The sequence below is a fragment of the Mustela nivalis genome, assembly GCF_964662115.1.
Source record: "Mustela nivalis genome assembly, chromosome: 9".
Lineage (NCBI taxonomy): Eukaryota > Metazoa > Chordata > Mammalia > Carnivora > Mustelidae > Mustela > Mustela nivalis.
The window spans coordinates 80,256,236-80,275,534 of NC_139028.1; the positions used below are offsets into that span (position 1 = coordinate 80,256,236).

Sequence of the window (19,299 nt, forward strand, 5' to 3'; positions counted from 1 at the left end):
AAAATGCCTCACCCGCTTTGGTGTGGGCAGAAGATGCATCGTGGGGGGTGCTCAGACCTAATTTGTGTGTGTCTTTATTAGAGACCATTTGAAAACGTATTTACCCCTCAGACTGGGTGCCTCGCTTCTCCTATAAGCTAGACTTCACCTTTCTCAGGAGGGACCTGGAGGGGAAAGAAAGACTTCTCTCCTTGGATTTTAACACTTTCCTTTGGGCATCCATCCATCCACGTGTTCTCAGATCCTTAAGCGTCCCCCGGTGAGCGTGGAACGTGGCGTGTTTCGTGGCGCTCACGATTGAGCAGAGAACTAAACGTCTTAACCACCATCGTTCCAGGGGAAGACCCCGAGGCCCGGCGACTGCGGACTGTGAAGAACATCGCCGACCTGCGGCAGAATTTGGAGGAGACCATGTCTAGTTTACGGGGGACTCAGGTCACACACAGGTAGGCGTCTGCCCCGTGGATTCCTTCACAGACTTGCAGGCAGCTTGATTTCCACGCAGCTTCTCCTCTGTGTGTTCGTGCCATTGGCAAAGCGCCTTAGCTAGTAATGGAATAAATAACTTTGATCCCCCAATGTGCTAGAACTCACAGGGAGTGCCAGGCAATGTGCAGAAGAGAACTGGAAGGAGTGAAAATGAGGGCAGGCTGGTCGCTCCCCCAAGCAGATGGTGCTAGATCTATGCGACAGAGAGCACGGTGGACCAGTTCCATTAGGTTTCACTTTCCTTGCCTTTTCCAAGCCTGTACTGTGCTATGAAAAGGAGCAGGTGAACTATATTTGACCTGTGTGATAAAGTGAATAGCTTGAATTCCTACCCAGTCTTCTGATACACAACGCTCTGTAATGTTGTTAGTCATGCCCGCATAGGAGACACGTAAGGAAATATTTATAAAAACTTGGGATCACGTTTAAACTATGATTTAGTTGGATGAAATCTAGGATTCCATTGGAAACACTCATCAGGTTGTTTTCAGTGTTGAGGAAGAAGTTGAAGAGGATGCAGCCCTCAGACACCCCTTGGTGGATTTTGGCAGAATCAAGTTTTACGGTTTGTGCTGGGCTTTGATAATGAAGGCAAAGTCTTGCTTACCCCCGTGGACTCCCGAGGAGTCTCCTGCTCTCCAGTTTCGGTCTCTTTGATCAATGGATAGAGCAAGGAGACAGCTTGGCTTCCCCAGAGGTGAAACACTGGGAGTTCTCTCTTAAATAAGACAGGGGCCTGAACCTTACCCCAGTGTGAAGATAGTAAGGGTGTTTCTCGAATCAGAGGGAAACAGTAAAACAGCTGAGGCACCAAACTGGTTCTTCCAGAGGACAGTCAGCTTAGGGGGTGATGGTGAGGTGCCCCCCACCAAACCTTCAGCTACGTGATGGTGTGGAGCCAACCGGTAGGCCCTGAGACTTTGTAATCAAGAATGAAAGATCCTCTTTCCACCCTGATCACCAAAACTGACTTGCTGGGTGGGGGGGAGGAGGTGACTGTTGGATGGCTTTCTTGGCGTGACCTAGGATGGTCATGATGACAGCAGGGAGACCTTTGATGGCTTTTCTGCAGGAAAGACACTCTCTGCTCAGGCAGAAGACCCCAGGGTCCTCCACAGAGGTACACTGACCAGCTTGCTTGGACCACAAGAGCTACGGGGCTACAAGTGTGGACACAGGAGACTTATCAATGGCCAGGGATGAGCCCAGTCTCCTGACAAAGTCAGGTCCTTGTGACTTAATTTATTATGGACCTCAAGCCTGGGTGTATCCTACTCTTCCAGCCTTTTCCTTCCAAAGTTTAGTTGTCCTTTTGGAGAAAATGTGGGAGAAGCAAAAGTGTTGGGGAAAGGGAGCTTAGAGCTAGAAAATCAGGGCTCTCCCCACCTGCTTGGTCCATGGGAGCTGAGCGTGTGACGGGTGACATTGGGAACTCCAGAGTGGAAAGGGTCGAAAGGGGAGCTGTGACACAGTCTGCAAGAAGGGGTGGGCCCATGGGTATGTTACAACCCCTCGTTACTGTTTCGGCATTTTCTCTTTACTCTCTCGGGTTGGAAGGGAGATTCCAATAGTTCAGATCATTTAACGAAAGGAGTTGGTAGTGGTTATCTTAGACCATGGTTTAGGGGGAAGGTCTCTGCTGGGCTTTTCAGAGTGTCCTACAGATGTACAGCTCCGTCTTTTCATTTCTCACAAAGGAAACACGCTGCGCGGTATATCTGTGGCTGTTATTTGATCTTATTTGGTATATAGGAAATATTTCACAGTTCTCAAAAAAATGTAAAGAACATATAAACTGCAAAAGGATACTAAGCACATGAGGGTCTGTCTAAGCCAAGGCTGGTTTGATGTTTTCAGCACATTGGAGACCACATTTGACACCAACGTCACCACAGAGATAAGCGGGCGCAGTATCCTCAGCTTGACCAGCAGACCCACTCCCCTGTCCTGGAGACTTGGCCAGGCCAGCCCTCGGCTCCAAGCAGGAGACGCCCCCTCTATGGGCAACGGGTACCCACCTCGAGCCAATGCCAGCCGCTTCATCAACACCGAGTCGGGCCGCTACGTGTACTCTGCCCCCCTGAGGAGGCAGCTGGCCTCCAGGGGAAGCAGCGTGTGCCACGTGGACGTCTCAGACAAGGCAGGAGACGAGATGGACCTGGAAGGCATCAGCATGGACGCCCCCGGCTACATGAGTGACGGCGATGTTCTGAGCAAGAACATCCGAACGGATGACATCACGAGCGGGTGAGTACCTTGGGCTTCTCTCTCTTTTCCCAGAGCGGGAGGTGGCTTGACAGCCTGTTTCTCTTTTGCTGGGCTTTGTTTAAGTTCTCTGAAGGAGATCAAACTGTCTACTTTGCTTTCTGCTCCGTCAAAGGCTGTATGGTTGGAGGGGAACCTCCTGGGCTGAGAGTCACCAGATGTGGGCTGCTGTCCAGGCTTCGCCAGTAACTTGCTGGGGGGTCTAGCAAGGCTCCAGCAGTAACCAGAGCGATGGTCGGTAACAAACCTATTGTGCTGGGGCGCCTGGGTGGCTCCGATGGTTAAGCGTCTGCCTTCGGCTCAGGTCATGTTCCCAGAGTCCTGGGATCAAGGCCCACATTGGGTTCCCTGCTCAGTGGGAATCCCCCCTCGAGCTGATGTGAGTAACCCCGCGCCAGGTTCCTGGCTTCTCCCTCTCCCTCGGCCGCTCCCCCTGCTGGTGCTCTCTCGCTCTCTCCGTCAAATAAATAAATAAAATCTTAAAATGAAAAAACAGAAAAACCCCAAACCTACTGTATTGATCCTTGAAACCACGCCTTGTAGTTAAGATGGAAACCAGACTCTTGAGCCTGGCCTCCCTGGCCCTATGGGATGTGGCCCTCACCTTCCCCTCAGAGCTCCCCACTCTCCACCTGCCTTGCTTCCTCTGCTGTGCCTGCCCCTTCTCTCCGGTCTCATTAAGCTCGCCACTGCCTCCCGGACTGTGCGCTGTCGGCCTCACTTCCGCACCCCTATCTTTGGTCTCGGCAAGTCTGGTTCTTCCTCCTTGCCCCGCTGGCCTCTCTTTGGGGGTGCCGTGCTTGACCATTCACCTTGAAGGAGTTACATGACCTACCCCTTGCCCTCGTCCTCTCCATCATCATCTTATGCTCCTTTGAAAGCTTATCACTATTTGAAGTTATCCTGTTGATGTGTTTATGTTTTATTGTCTTTCGGCTCCTCGTGCTTACCACACAGTAAGCACCACAAAGCCGGGGCATCGGCTGGCTCATTGGCCACCTTATGCCCAGTGCCCTGTACATGCAGGGGCTTAGAAATTGTGCTGAATGAATGAACATGTGTTTCGATAGATGAAGAAGCAAACCCAGCCTCCCTGTGATCCATCTGCTCACACGTGAAGTTCGGGGGAGTGGTGGGTTGGTGTCTGAGCCGCATCATGGCCAAGGGTGGCACGAGGTGTGGACGCCTGACATTAGCTCCACTTCCAGACTGCTGTGTAAATAGAAGGTGCCTCTGTTTATTTCACTTGCCTGGGATTTCTCCATGTGTTAGCCTCACTTGTACAGAAGTTCTCCACCGTCTTTTCCTCCTCTCCCATTCTAGCAGTCAAAAAAATTGCAGATAATAGAAATCAGGAAGAAGAATCATACTGCTCCTTTCCATGAGCAGAGTAATCAGGACCCCCAAGGGTGAGTCCATACTTTCATAAGCTTAATAATAGCTAATGCTCCCACTGTGTGCCGAGCCCTGGGCCAGGGCTTTACATACATTATCTTGTTCTGTTCTCATAGCAAGCAGGCGATATCATAATTCCCATTCTATGGATGAGTAAACTGAGGCTCTGGAGGGTTCAATAACTTGCCCAAGGTCCCAAAGTGATTAGGAGGCAGAGCCCAGAGTCTGTGGCTTCAAAGCTAGAGACTGTTAGTATACCATATTGCCCAATATTTTATTGCTACATTAAAATAGCGCAACTGCTGGAGTTTATTTCAAAACTACTTTTGCTTAAGTTTATCTGTCTGAGTAGGCATGTTCTTTTACTATTGAAAATCTTTGCTACAGAGGTTCTTTGGCTTTCTTTCTGCCTGTCACTTTTAGAACTGTCTGGGTGAGTGAAACCTTGGAAGATAAGAACCATCCAACCCTTTGTAACAAATTTCTGCTTTCTGGAATGGCTGACAACACTAATGGATTGGAAATGATCTGGATAACTAAGAGCATCATTTTGTGTTGCTGGTTTTCCATGGCACAAAAAATAGACACACCTATTACTAAGATTAAACTGCATATACTTTAACCTTTTTATTATTATTTAATAAGACTTTTGGTATCCAACATGCCTCAAGATGATCACCATCAATTCCCACTGTAATATGCTACTGAAATATTTTTTAGTTACTTTGAGATTTTCCTTCCTCCTCCTCCTCCTTCTTCTTGTTTTTGCTATCCTATAATCGTTAATTTTACTGTCGCGTCAGTCTTCATCCTCAACAGTTGGTCAGTGTCTGATCGTGATGCAGTATTGACCATTTCCACAAGGTGGAGACATTGAAAAACACCGTCCCCTGATCCATTAGTGACATTAGTAATGTCTCAGAGAGACATTCCCTGTTTTGTTTTGTTTTGTTTTGTTTTAGCTCTTCAGCCATAACTTTTATCCCTGTGAAACAGCAGAAGTGTTTACATTTCAGCTCCTGCTTCGGGAAACCCTAGACTTTGAGCAAGTCAGATACGTTCAGAGCAAGTGTAGATAAAATCACGGAAATGTAAGCAAACCACCCAGTGATTGAAACTGGAGAACTTTGGTCTGGCTTTTCTTTAGTGGAGAGCTTTACCTTCCAAATGTGGAGGTGGGAGCTGAAATGGCATCAAATGCTCCTTTTAGTTGTAACACTCTGAAACACGAGTTAAGTAGGATAACACTTTATGGAAATGTGTGTGAGTTTCTGCTTTGAAACCTTGTTACCAGTGCACCTTCCTATGCTGAGTTCAGCTTTACTGTCCTTTGTACTCCGCTCTTCTACACATGACAACGTGTAGGTATCGAAGGTCTGGGCTCTTATTCTGGGCTTTATGCTCTGCTAAGGAAGTCATTTCGCTGAAGTGGTTGATGTGGTGGAAAGAAAAGATAGAGATGTCCGTCTGTGCTGGAGCCTTCCTCTACCCCTTGCAAGCTCTGTGACATTAGGTCGGTCACTTTCCTCCCCTAAGCCTCACAGCGCTGCATTTAAAATGGTCTTCAACTTTCTACAATTAGATACTTCTCTTTGAAGTCGTATCTGATTAATGGCAAATATCTGATGAAGACACAGAGCTTCAGACAAGGTCTTATCAACCTCAAACATCCAGACACTTGGAAACAGTGAGATGATGAAAGTTTTCATCCAGATGCTTATTTGGCTAGTAGGAGCAGCCTTGATGTATGAGTAGCATATAAATCCCTTTGGGAACTCTTTAAGGAAATTTTTTGTGAAAGTTTACAGTGAGTTTATTTAGAATGCCTGACATTAATTTCTGGTTTCTGAAAACCTATGAACTTGTGTTTTGTTTTGTTTTGTTTTGTTTTTTTAAATGACACACTACCCCAGCTTGGTATATAGCAGCTGTTTTTTGCTGTCTCTAGTTCATTGTCTCCACTGGCTGCGTGTGCACGGGCACCTGTGTGCATCACTCAGTTCTCTCTAAGGTGTGGCTGAAATGACTCTATTTCCACTGAGTTTTGCTAAGAACCTAATAGCAAATGCCTCTTGTCTTTCAAAGTGTGTATTTATCAAACTCTTCCATTGCTCTTAGTATGTACTCGGCGTGTCTAAGTCCTTTCCATGTTGTTGCTGGACCTGGCCACTTTCTTTTATTAGATCAATAAATTGGACTTTGGCTGTACTTAATAGAAAAGAAATGAAAATAACAGACAAAGATGTCTCCTGCTAAGTTTTGATCTGTGAAGTCAATCTGCTTACTGATCTTCTAAAAATTCAAAGTGCCATATGGTATAGAATAAAATTAAAGGGACAGACTTAACATCCATATGTTTGGAAAGATGATTTTTTTTTTTTTCTTTTCAGAGGAGGCACTGAGTTGTATCATGTTCCAAAGTATACACCCCTTCCGGGGGGGGGGGGGAGATCATTTAAATGTAACAGTAGAAATTTTTCCAAGAACCTTTGATGGCTTCCCATGTTTTGTGGGAACAGATCTCAACTGTACGTGGGAGGCTCTTTATGGTCTTTTCATCCATTGTCCTCCCTGACTCAGCCCTGGCCACATCCCCCCAACATGTCCCACACTTCCCACTGCCCTGGGCTACCTGACATTCAGTACCCAAAGCTGTGTCCTACATATGTAAAGCTTGGTGCTTCAGGATGTGGCTCTTTCTCCATGGCATTCCTTTTGCCTCAAACCCATCTGACTTATCCTAAAAAATAGACACCTCCTAAAAAAAAAAATAATAGTAATTAAAGAAGTCTTCCTCTGTGGTGCTGTCATGAAGTCCCCGGCCTGAGTTACCTCTATACGTGTGTTTCTGGTAGCCTTGGTTCTCACCCAGCCTTACGTGAACTTCTCACTTTGTGCGGGAAGTGTTTGAGAGGGGCTGGCTGGTGTCGAGGAGAGCAAACAGTCTTAAAAGGTAGATGGAGTTGAGAGTGAATCCTGGCTCTGCCAAATGAACTGAGATTAGTCGTTAACCTTTGGGACCTAGCGATAGAACTTGAAAAGTGCTTGGCAGAGACCAGGATGCTCAAGAACCATCACGTACTCTGTGTTTGTGTGCCTGTCTGTCTCTCGGTCTCCCATCAAAGGTGGGGTTCCCAGTAGGCAGACCGTGCCCATTATTTTTCTAAACTCAGAGACTACAAGTAGGTATTGAATGACTATTTGTGCATGGTCTGTTCTCCATGCCCACCCTCTCAGGACCTTGGACTTATATAACTTGCTGTCTCCAGCTGTGAATCTCAAGGATTCTATCTACAGAGCTTGGGAGAAAATCAGCTTCACCTCTGGTGTCTTTTTGGTGCGATGCATAGCTCCATCTAGTGGCCAATGTAGGCTGTGACGTTGTGGTTTTGATTGCTTTCAATTCTGTCTTCTATTGGTGTAGGACTCAGGGCAGAGGAAGGGGCAAATGAGCAGTTGGCTTGTCTTTCAAATGTGGCTTGACCAATGGTGTGGTGGGGGAGAGAAAGCAGGGTTGTGAGTTAGATGGTCTTCAGAGCTGGCCTCGCAATGGCTGTGGTCTTCCCCATTAGGTGTCAGGGATTTCTCCATCAACGGATAATATAAGGTGCCTGGTGCCTGCTGGGGGACTCGGTTCTTCAGAATCAGAGGAACCCACCCCTGCCGAATTACTTGTAGCTCCATAAATCCATTAGAGCGTGTCTTAGCTCAGGCTGCTCTAGCAAATTACCATAGACAGGGGGACTTATACACCAGACATTTATTTCTCACTGTTCGGGTGGCTGAAAGTCCAGCCTGGTTGGGTTCTGGTGAGCGCCCTCTTCCTGGCTTGCTGTGTCCTCACATGGCAGACAGAAGAGACTTGGGTGTGTCTCCCTCTTCTTCTGAGGACACTAGTCCCATCATGGGGACCCCAACCTTTCATGACCTCATTAAACCCACTTGTCTCCCAGAGGTCATTCAACATGTAAACCACATACAAACATATGAATTGGCGGGGGGTGGGGGGTGAGTGGTGTTAGGGAGACAAGCATTTTAGCTGTAACGGGTGATTCATTTGTATGTGCAACACCTGTGCTTAGATGGCTTTCTCCATCGTTGCTCCCAGATCACCTCCTCGAAGTTTTCTGTGATTCCATCCAAGCAGAGATGGTGATTCTTTCCTCAGAACTTGACTTACCCACAATAGTGAACTGGGCAGTGATAGTACAGGAAAAGGGAGGCCACCCAAACATGAGGGCCATGGGCCAGGGGGGCCGTGGAGATGGAGGCACCCTGTTCTTCTCTTCCTCCCTCATGGACCATCACAGACAGATGTGTAGGTTGTTTCTCACCAGGTCAGTGTCGATCACAGCAGACAGCACCATGGGCCAAAAAAGCAGCACCAATAGCATGAAAGGCTCTTTCTTATCTGGTAAATGTTTCTCATGGTCTTCCCAGGCCAGACCTGAAGTGACCTTGCTGGGCTGTTGTTCCTGGCCAACTGGTAGGAGAGGAAGCCAAAATACTCCTTATAGCCAAAATGCGTCCTGGGGCCAAGATAAACAATTTTAGGTGACGCTGTCCTCAGAGGCCCTGGGTCATGGCCAGGCATGGCAAGCACCTCTGGGATGTGAAAAGGATGGGCTCGTGTTTCTCCGGGTTGTTTCCTCTGCTAGGATCTTGCTTCAGAGGGCTCTTAAAAGGCTTGGGAAGACCAGGTTGCAGGTCGGCCACTGGGCAGGTCCTGCTGATGTCAGAAGGGTCACACTGCCTTGGAAATGTGAAGACTCAGCTCTGTAGGCAGACCAATCTTTAAGGCCCTGGGCAAGTCACTTGTTCCCAGTGCACTGCTGACCAGTTACTGTGCACGCACCCCCACGTGTGCATACACACGCGTGCACGCACACACACATACACACACACACACACACACACACACACACACACACTTAAACCTTCAGTGGAGCTCCAGCATGAAGCCACAAGCCCAGAGGAGCCCAGTGGGCTGTTGACGGAGCTGGGCCAGGTCCCAGTGTAGGATTTTTCCATTCCTCTCTGCTTCCCTCAGCACTTCCTCACTGACAGGTCTTAATGGTATACGAATTCACAGAAACCGTAATACTTTTCCCTGTCTGATACTTTCCCTGGTGTTAAATATCCCAGGCAAGTCTAGTGACCCCTGTTTTCCTAAGAAGCTTTCGAGTAAGCGAGCACAGAGTGTGGTGGGGGGCTGGGGTGCGTGCAGGATTAATTTCCCCAAGTGTTACCCAACCAGTGACAGCTTTCCCCGGGTGGTTGTGAGGTCACCTGACGGGGGCTGTTTGACGGATTGATGGCTCTGGCTACCCATGTCAGCTGTCCCTGATGGCCGGGGAGCCATCCTCCGTGCCCTTCCGTGCGCCATCGACCCCCTTGATTTACTGAGTGTGGGAAATCCGTCAGCCCTTATCAGCAGCTGGTAGGCAGTTTTATCAAAGAGAGGACCGTGGAGCTGACAACAGGCTGGAAGTGGAGAAATTCCCCAGCATTCCCGAGCCTACTCCAGCCACTGTGGGTGACGAAAGAGGGAGCAGGCAGAGGCCAGGATTAAAGAAAGATTTACTGGGGACAGCTCCATGCAAGGACATGTGGTCCAGCTGCAGCACCGGCAGCCTAGACCACCACTCATAACTAATAGCCAATGTTGACCTGGGAATTGATGGGGAAGAGAGGGGAAAGGGGGTGTCTTGTCTTCTCAGGAAACCAGGCCCTGACTTCTTGAGACTTTCCTAGCTTGCTTTGGGATTTAAATCCCTTCCTACGCCCCCCCTCACCCCCTTCCCTCCAGCATCCTCCAGGGAAGGAGAGGGAAAAGGGAACAAAATGGGTGCTATGGGAGAAGAAAGCTATACCTCAGGCCTCCTGGAAGGGTCCTTGGAGGGGCTCTGACCACCTGCTCTCCCACGCGTACCAGCACGGGCCCCAGAGTTTCCCAAAGCATGGGCTCTTGGGGAACTAGAAACTGGAAAGCCCCCCGCTGGCCTGCCTTCTACGGAGGTGCTGGGTAAAAGGCAGCGAAATTCCATGTGAATGTGTTTATTAAATTTGTTCTGTATTAGAGACTATGCTAAAGGCACGGAGGTCAAGAGAAATGAACAAGCCCCTGTCCCCTAGACCCTCCCATGAGGGAGGGGAGCTCCTGGCACAGGGCAGGGCAGAGGCTGTTCAGTGGAGAGCCCTGGAGAGCGGTGGGGAAGGGGGAAGCAGGGGGTTCTGTGGGGACCACTCATGGAGAATGCTGAGTGGCCCATGAGGTAGGGGCAGCGGGCAGAGTGTGGGCTTTGGAGTCCCGCCTGGAGAACGAGGCTGGCTTCACCATGCTTCGATGTGTGTCTGTGAGCGGCTAGTTGGGTTCCCCAGGCCCCTACCCCAGCGCTGTCGTTTGGCTTCCCTGAGATGGGGCACCGGCAGAGCACCCAGAGGTTGTCCACAACCACAGTGTCCGCCAGCTACAGCACCTTCACGACATGTGAGCTGGGCCTTGAAGGATAAACAAGCAGCCAGACCAAGGTCAAGAGCAAGGGCATGACGACATATGGGCGTGGGTATGTTTTTATGATGGGTTGGAGATGGAAGGCGGGGGTGGGGGGTGCTCCAGTCAGAAGCTGCGAGAGTCCACACGTACCTAAATATACAAGTGAGGGGTTCTGGGTGAGGCCAAGGCTGGGGGAACAGACATGCACAAGGGTCAGAGAGACTTCCCGTTGAACTCAGCCTGCCATGGAGGCACCAGGACAACTTCCATGTTTGCCCCCATGCCGGAAGTGGCTGGGAAAGAGTTGATGTTTGACTTCAACACCCTCCATCCCAGATTTCCCCCTCACGTGTGGGCATCCACCCAGGGCCCTCACAAGGTGTCAGCCTCCAAACCAGCTCCAAAGCAGGCCTGGCTGAGTGTTTAAGCAGAGTATGTGGTAGCCTACAGAATGGACCTCTAGGGGCTCTAGGAAAATGCCAGCCCCAAAGCCTTCCAGTCCTTGCCCTGAAATAGCTCAGGGCCTAGTAGGGGAGAGTCCCCTGTTGGTCAACACTTAATTCTAACCCAAGGCAAGTAGTAATCAGGGTTAGCACTGAGAAGCAAATTGTGGGGTCTCAAGTCGGATCTGAGAATAGAACAGGCCCCATAGGGGTCTTTTATGTTCTCACTTAATCTTTCTGGCAAGTCAGGTTTCTCAGGTTTCTCATCTGCAAATGAGAATCCGCATGCCCAGAGCTGCCAGTGGACTGAATGAGGTAATGCATAAAGAATGCTGGGAGGATGTCTGGGCATCGTGGATCCTTCTGGATCGTCCTCTTAGTGGTGGTGCTGTTGCTCAGGTTCGGTGGGATATGATGTACATATAACACCTAGTTCAGCACCTGGCACAGGGCAGAAGCAGTCGCAGCGTTTCATTCTCCTCCACCTTTACGCATCCTCAGACCTCAGGGAGACTTCTCACAGTGCACGGGGTTTGGGGCCAGACCGTCATCGACATTCACCTGGGGAATGTGGATACCCCTAAACACTCCAGCCGACAAGCAGCGGCCAGGTTAGAGCACCTGCTGGGTGAATCAGGCCGAGCGAGGCACTCCTTCCTCTCCTTCCCATGTCTGGACTGTCCGCTGTCTTGTCGGAACAGACGTCCTGCCCTTCTCAAGGCTCTTCGTCCGTAAGCAGTGTCCACAAAACACCCGCCAGCATTCAGGGATTACTCAGAGCAGCCCCCACGTGTTTAACCAAGGGAACCTCCACTGCCGCCCATTAATCAGTGCTATGGAGAGTGCTCCGTATTTTTCACAAGTTGACAAATATTGAGCAAGTGCCTCCTCCTTTCTAGGCTGTGCTCTGGGGTAGACCAGCAAGATTGGTTTTCAGGGCTGGACAGTTAGGTACTGTGTATTTGGGGGGACCCACTTTTGATCCTTGTAGGTCCTTCTAGGGATAAACGTGGGACCCATGAGCTCACATTCACCGAGGGGGCACTCACACATACAAGAAAAATGTATTTCAACTCTGTAGCTCTCAGGGGGGTGCCAGGGAATACAGGTAACATGGAGGGCACGCTTTCCGAATTGTTGAGTCTTACGTATCCCCTAAACGTGGGCTTTATATGGTATTTTCATTTCATTATTAAGGAAAAAGAAGACCCAAGAGGCTCTTGTTACTTAATTGTTTTAAGGCCAAGGACGAGATGGAAAAGAGGGCCTGATAGCTTATCGTTTCTTTCCCTTTGTGTGCTGGAATTTCAGTGTGACTTTGGCGTCTTTGTTGCTGTACAATAGTTGCATATTCGGGACTGTATCCTTGGGGGACCCCCTCCTCTTTGCTGACATGCGCTGGTCTGCAGGGCCCTAATGCACCTTGAATGGAGAGCAGCCAGGAGTCACAGCTAGACCCGAAGGTCCCTTTGTTTTCCCCGTTAGGCTTTTGCGTAGCTCTCATCTAGAAAACCCAGCCCATGTTTATTTTTTATCTTAAAGCATATAGATCACTGAAAATACCCTTCCCAGTTCGTTTTCAAGGGTCAGCAGCGACAGAGTGGCCCAATAGATTTATGATGGTGAGGTTGGAGAAGACGAAGTTCGAGTTGAGGTGACTATGAAAAGAAACATTTGGATGAGAGGTTGGGAGTATTTTGGCCCTGAGACAGTAAAGCCCATGTTGAAAGCTCAGCAAAAAAGGTGGGGGGGGGGTGCATATGTGCCTTTACTCAGATCAAGATAAGAAACTGACATTTTGTTGGGAATTCATGATCTTCTCTTGCTGCTCTGGAGTCATGGTATGATGGAAGCAAGTTCGGTCTTTGGACTCAGAGGACCTGACCTCTTACCCTTCGCTTGCCATCTGTGTGACCTCAAGGAAATTGTTTCCTTTTCTCAGCCGCTTCCCGTCTGTTAGATGATAGCCTACTTTTTAGGTGCGTAGTGAGAAGGAAAGAGAGTGAGAGTGTGTGTAAAGTGTCTGACACACGGGATGGGCGTTCCCTTGAGCTTTCTCAGACTCGCTGCGTTTATTTGCCTTACTCGGTTTCTGTTTTTCTCCCCTACTGAGAATATTCACGAAGACGATCTCCTGCCGTTTCTTGCGCTTGAGTGTGGTGATCACGCTTTTGCTCGCTGTGTCAGAGTTGATCTGTTTGTGTGTTAATGTTCTCCAGAAGAAAAGTTGATGTGGCGGTTCAAGTCCAAAGGCAGTCTGGAGGCAGAGCTTCCTCCTCCTTGGGGAATATCAGCCTTTATTTCTCTTCTTTGAACTGCTTGGATGAGGCACACTGGTATTATGGAGACAATCTGCTTTCCTGGATGTCGCCTGGTTTCCATGTCCTCCTCCGCTAAAAAGTACCTTCACAGCAACGTCTAGTCTAGTGTTTGCCCAGTATCTGGAATCATGGCCCAGCCAGGTTCATGTATAAATTAACCATCACCGTCTGCAAGCAGGCCTTGTAGGGTCAATGGGAGTGAGTCATCTGGGGGCAGGCGGCAGCTACCTGTGACCCAGAGAGAAAGAGCAACACATCAGCTGCTAGAAACATCTGTCAAGACTCAAGGCGAATGCGTCCTGCCTGGGGTGTGGCCACAAATCAAGGGTCTGTGCATGCCTTGGAAGAAACCATGCATCCCTTCTAGAATCCACAGGGTCCTGATGAGAAACCTCCCTGAGAAATGGAGGGTTTGACCTTTTCTCTTAATCCTGCAGCAACTGCGGGGTGAGGCGTGGACACTTCTGGGCCGGAGGGCTGATGATTGTTGAGACCCCAGAGTGGAATAAGATTCCAAGTCTAAGGAGAGGCTCAAGTCTGTCTCCAGAGTCTTCTCTGGACTATAAATCAAGCCTGTGTTCATTTCTCGATCTTGGGACAAATGGGAGAAGGGTATCTATGGTTCTCTGCCACGACCCATGGTCCAGATCCCCGTTCCCAGATCTTGAAGCTCGGAACTGCCCAGTCATCTGTTTTGAAATAAGGAACCTCGGGGCACGTGGGTGGTTCAGTGGGTTAAAGCCTCTGCCTTCGGCTCAGGTCATGATCCCAGCGTCCTGGGATCGAGCCCTGCATTGGGCTCTCTGCTCCACGGGGAGCCTGCTTCCTCCTCTCTCTCTGCCTGCCTCTCCACCTACTTGTGATCTCTCTCTATCAAATAAATAAATAAAATCTTTTTAAAAAGAAAATGAAATAAGAAACCTCACAGACTTGAACAATAAAGTTTAAAGGGTAGAATCCACTCAAGTTGTCAGAAACGTGGCCCTGCAGAGAAGGGGGCAGGCAGGAGAAGTCACCGCACAGTGACCACTAGCTCAGGTCTGTCTGGCAGCCCTGTAGCCGTGGTGCAGAAATCCACAACAGCCAGACTGCACCAGCTGCTCTTTCCTGTGCCGGGCACTGTGCTGAGCTCCTTCCGTGCATTGTCTCCCTTACTCTTCACATCAGTGCTTTGAGAGAGAGGCTGTTTTTCATCTTCTTTTAACAGTGAGGGAGACCAAGCTCAGAGAGTTTAAGTGGCTTGAATGGATCACCTGGGTAGTCACTCCTGGAACCAAGTGATTGATCGATCTGAATTCAAAGCCTGTGTTGCAAGAACTCTATAGTATGGCTTTTCGCTGTCACTAGATCCCATGCTCTGAACAGACGGAAAGCAAGAGTGAATAAGAAACGTGGGAACTCTCTGGGCATCAGAAGCCCCAAGCACCTGCCCTGTGCCACGTCAGGGAGCGAGAAAGAGAGACGAAAAAAGGTGGGGTTCAGGAGGGTCAGGCTCAGAGGGCTGAGTTGCATGGGGACTTGCAGATACTTGGCAAGTGCGGAGCTGGCTGGGGGAGAGGCGAAGGCAGATACCTTTCTTTGCCTCCAAAGCATTATTACTGGGTTTCATTTGTATTCAGTGTCACAGTCCCCCCCCCCAAAAGCATTGAAAACACTGTGTCAACAATTCCCCGGTACCAATGCAGAAAGTGAATAGCGTCGAACCTGGTTCTGTGAGCACTGGAAAGGGAGAGCTAAAGAGGTGGTGAGAGGCGGGAAGGTGCAGAGCCGGAGTCCGTTTTGCACAATGATTTCCCAAAGCACCTTGCCATCCTAAGGCTTCCTGCTGTTAGAGCTCACCCAAGCGGGCGTTTTACTTACCCACTGTTTCCAGACTTTGCCAGTGTGATACCTGAATTCCTCCAAGGATTCTCCTCCTGTGGCCCTCCCACCCACTGCGAACCCAAACAAAACACAGCTACATACTCCATGCCACTCGGAGACCTCAGAATCATGTGCGGCAAGGTAGAGAGCTTTACGAATCGAGGGACTTTTGCCTTACTCTGTGAGCGTTGTTCATTAAAAGCACTCAAACACTGATTTGAGAGAGAGGAAGGGAGACGAAGATGGGGGGCAGCTCACATACCGGCCTTCCTCCTTTGCAGGCTGTGTAGCTATTTTAGACGTTGATGCCAACTGTTGAACAAACTGTTTGCCGGAGATGTGTGCGAGGTTCCTTGGAAGAACTTCCATTCAGTGTCCTGCAGGCGGGCCCTCTAGGGTACAAAGAGCCTGTCTAGCCTCTGACCCAGTGTACATCACAGTTATTAATCATGATCACTGTGGGGCGCCTGGGTGGCTCAGTCGGTTAGGCGTCTGCCTCCAGCTCAGGTCATGATTCTGGGGTCTTGGGATCAAACCCCATGTCAGGCTCTCTGGTCAGTTTGGAGTCTGCTTCTCCCTCTCCCTCTGTCTTTCACTCTCCCCTTGCTCATGTGCGTGTGCTGTCTCTCTCTCTCTCTCTCAAATAAATAAAATCTTCTAGAAAAAATAATCAGGATCATGGTGATAAGAAGAGCCGCTAGCACTTACACAGAATTTCCAAATGCCGGGCACTGTGTGCAGCATTTTCTAGTCATTATCTCATTTTACCTTCACTTTGGTCCATGTGCTCTTCTTCCCCATCCCTGCTATCAGGAGGTGGGACCTTAAAGGGCTTCCGTAACACACCCAAGGTCACAGAATTCGGGAGCCCAGACTCAGAAGCATGTTGCCCGACTGCAAAGCAAGAGGGCAGCTATGGTGTTCCGGGCTTTTCACTGGAGCCGTGTAAACCGGTCGGACATCTACCTCCTCTTTTTCCCCTGCCCCTATTTCTCCTCCTGTGTTCCCACATCCCTTCCCTTCCACAGCCAGAACCCAGAAAGAATCTCTGAGTTTTCAGTTCCTCGTCCCGGGAACGCGAGTGGCTGAGGGCAGTGGATTCTCTCTGCAGGATCTCAGGCCCTGACTCTCGCTGGCCTCATGGCTCCCATTTCCCTCAAGCATCCCTTCGTCACTTTCCTTACCTCTGACCTCAGGGCCCATCTGACACATCCGTGCTACACTTGCGTGAGAAAAATCTTTCTAGAACATGTATCTGACCACATTGCCACCTGCGTAGAATGCCTCAGTGGCTGCACGATGCCTGTGGGGGAGACTCGGTAGCTGCTAGAATCCACTATTTTATTATGCTCATGGAGTCTCTGCATCAGGAATTGGGGCAGGGTCCAGTGGAGGCGGCCTGTCTCTGCTCCGCCGTGTCTGTAGCCTCAGCTGGGGCACCTCCGGGGCTGGAGCCAGTTTCAGCATGGGACCTGTGCCATCCCAAAGCTTGTTCCCTGGGATGACTTGAGGGTTAGGACCAACATGGCCTCTCCATGTGTCTTAGCTTCCTCATAACATGATTGGCAGACTTTTGACCCTGGATGCCTAGGGCTCCCGGGGCAAGTGTTAGAGTGAAGCAAAGCCAAGCCTCACCACCTCTTAGGCTCTCCCCTAGGGAGTCACTTCCACTGTACTGTATTGTACGGACTGTAAACAGTCCTAGCCCTCCAGATTCAAGAGGAGGGAAGGGAAACATAGATGTCATCTCTCAGTGGGAAGGTGACAAGGTCACCTTGAAGAAGAACCTATGGGATGGGAGATGTTGCTATGGTCCTCTCTGGAAGGTGCGCTCTGCTCCTTACCCCCTCTAGTGCCCAGCATGGTATTCAGGGCCCTCCATGGTCCCCAACTTGACTGTAAGCTTTGCAGAAACCCAGACCTTTCTGCTTTACTATGTATCTCTTGTGTCTAGCACAGGGCATGTCACAGAGTAGGCCCTTCTCTACATTTGGGCAGCTGATGAGTGATCCGCTTGCCCTGCCTCATTTCCTGTCATCTCCTCCTTCCCCTCACTGCCCACCCCTCCCCCTAACTTGCATGCTAGTCCTGACTGTGGACCACTGGCATTTTCCTTGAAGTGGGCAGCAGGTCTTGTACCTCTGTGCCTTTGCATGTATTCATTCTCTCTACAGGTTCCTCCACCTCTGTTCCCACCCACCTGCCATAGTCCATTAAGGACCTAAGCGGAAGCTAGGTGGCCTTCTCTGGCCACCCTAGTACCTGGTAGTACCTCCCAGGAAGGTGAGACCTTCCTCTCAGTCCCTTCGCTTTGTGTGTACAACTGTTTCCTAGACCAGGAGGTCCTTGAGCAGAGGGATTCTGTCATTTCATTCCCACATTTCTTAACTTCTTCTTGCAGACCTGCTGTATATGCTTTGCGATGGGTGTGGTAAGGAAGTAGAAAGGAAGAAGGTGGTAACAGCAACACTGCTATTAATAGTAACAGTGATTATCAATAGTACTCATGGGAGCCAGTGTTTGTAGAGGGCTTTCCACACAGGCAGGCGCTTTTCAAGTATTATCTCTTTGAATTCTTAGAGAAATCCTAGAGGGCCTGCAACATGTTATTATCCCCATTTTACAGATATGGAAACAGAGAAGCCAGTGGGAGTCCTGGGCAAGCCAGGTTTCCCTGGTAGAAATGAGAGAGGCCACCTGATTGAGGCCATACGGCTGCTAAAGGGCATAGCCAGTTTGGGGTTGAGCTCTCAGCGTCTGAGATCCAAACCTTTCCCCTTTGGTGCTGCCACCTGCTGGGCTTTAGGCTCTGAGACCCCCCCACAATTTTCCCAGGTTTTAGAGAGCTCTGTACAATCCTACCTTCAACTGGATTAAGAGAAGAGTAATGTGGGAAGCAACAGTGTAGCGGCTAGGTCGACAGTGCCGGCTTTGTTCTCGGTGGCTGGTTTTAAGCCGTACTGAATCAGGCGGGTTTGTTTAGGGAAGGGCAACCAGGAAGGCTAAGGGTTCACGACCCAAAACATAATGGAAATGTTTGTAGAAACTAGATATTCTTGGCATGGGAAATATTTAGAAAAGCAGGAGGTTGGGGCGCCTGGGTGGCTCAATGGGTTAAAGAAGCCTCTACCTTCAGCTCAGATCATGATCCCAGAGTCCTGGGATCGAGCCCCACATCAGGCTCTCTGCTCTCTGCTCAGGGAGCCTGCTTCCTCCTCTCTCTCTGCCTGCCTGTCTGCCTACTTGTGATCTCTGTCAAATAAATAAATAAAATCTTAAAAAAAAAAAAAAAGAAAGAAAGAAAGAAAAGCAGGAGTTTCCAGAGGACCAAACTTGAACTGTAGGTGGAAATGGGACTCACAGTTTTCATTTGCTACGCACCAAGGTGACCGTTCATCAGTGTTGGGAAAAAACTACACTGGAAATGAGACCTTCGAAAGAGTGGTGGGGCCTTTGGCAAAGGCATGAGCCTCCTGTTCCTGAGAATAATCAAGCAGGATGTGGAAAACTGTGTCCGCGTGTTGGAGAAAGGATTCAGGGATGAGGTGAGAAGCTGAGAGGCAAGACCATTCAGAGTTCATCCAGGTTTAAGACCCAGGATACCCAGGTTCCTGTAGGGAACTGAGAGTCTATTACAGATGGAGAACAGCTGGGCATGGACTTGCGGAGGAAGAGGTCTCTTTGGCGAGCAAGGTTGCCACATTCCAGCCTCGGGGTAATAGCACCAAAGTTGTTTCTTCTGCCCATTTTCTCCCCCATCCCCCCTTTCTAATAAACACAAAGATCATGCATGCCGCCTTCCTTGGCCCCAGGCTCTGATCTGGATGACAGGAGTTTGGAGGCCAAGTGGGCTGTGGCTGTTGAGAATCACGGTAAGCCCAGGGGGTACACCCTGCGGAGATGTCCACGAATGTTGCTATCTGGAGTTGGTCTAAGGAAAACGGTAGGTTTTGAAAGTGAACAACAGTTACGACGCTGGACATGCTCATTCGAACTAGGCAGCAGGCTCTAGGGTACCTGGCTTTGC

At 49.6% G+C, this 19,299-nt stretch overlaps 1 protein-coding gene across 13 annotated transcripts in view; it reads left to right on the forward strand.

The window, feature by feature from the left end:
- The window catches only part of NAV2 (neuron navigator 2), a 712,574-nt gene that overhangs the window by 555,614 nt on the left and 137,661 nt on the right, over positions 1 to 19,299 (forward strand). For all 13 annotated transcript variants that reach the window (XM_082747350.1, XM_082747353.1, XM_082747358.1 and 10 more), the window contains 2 exons: positions 338 to 446; positions 2,347 to 2,736. In XM_082747350.1, coding sequence (XP_082603476.1) covers positions 338 to 446; positions 2,347 to 2,736 — 499 coding nt within the window. The remainder of the gene's footprint in view (positions 1 to 337; positions 447 to 2,346; positions 2,737 to 19,299) is intronic.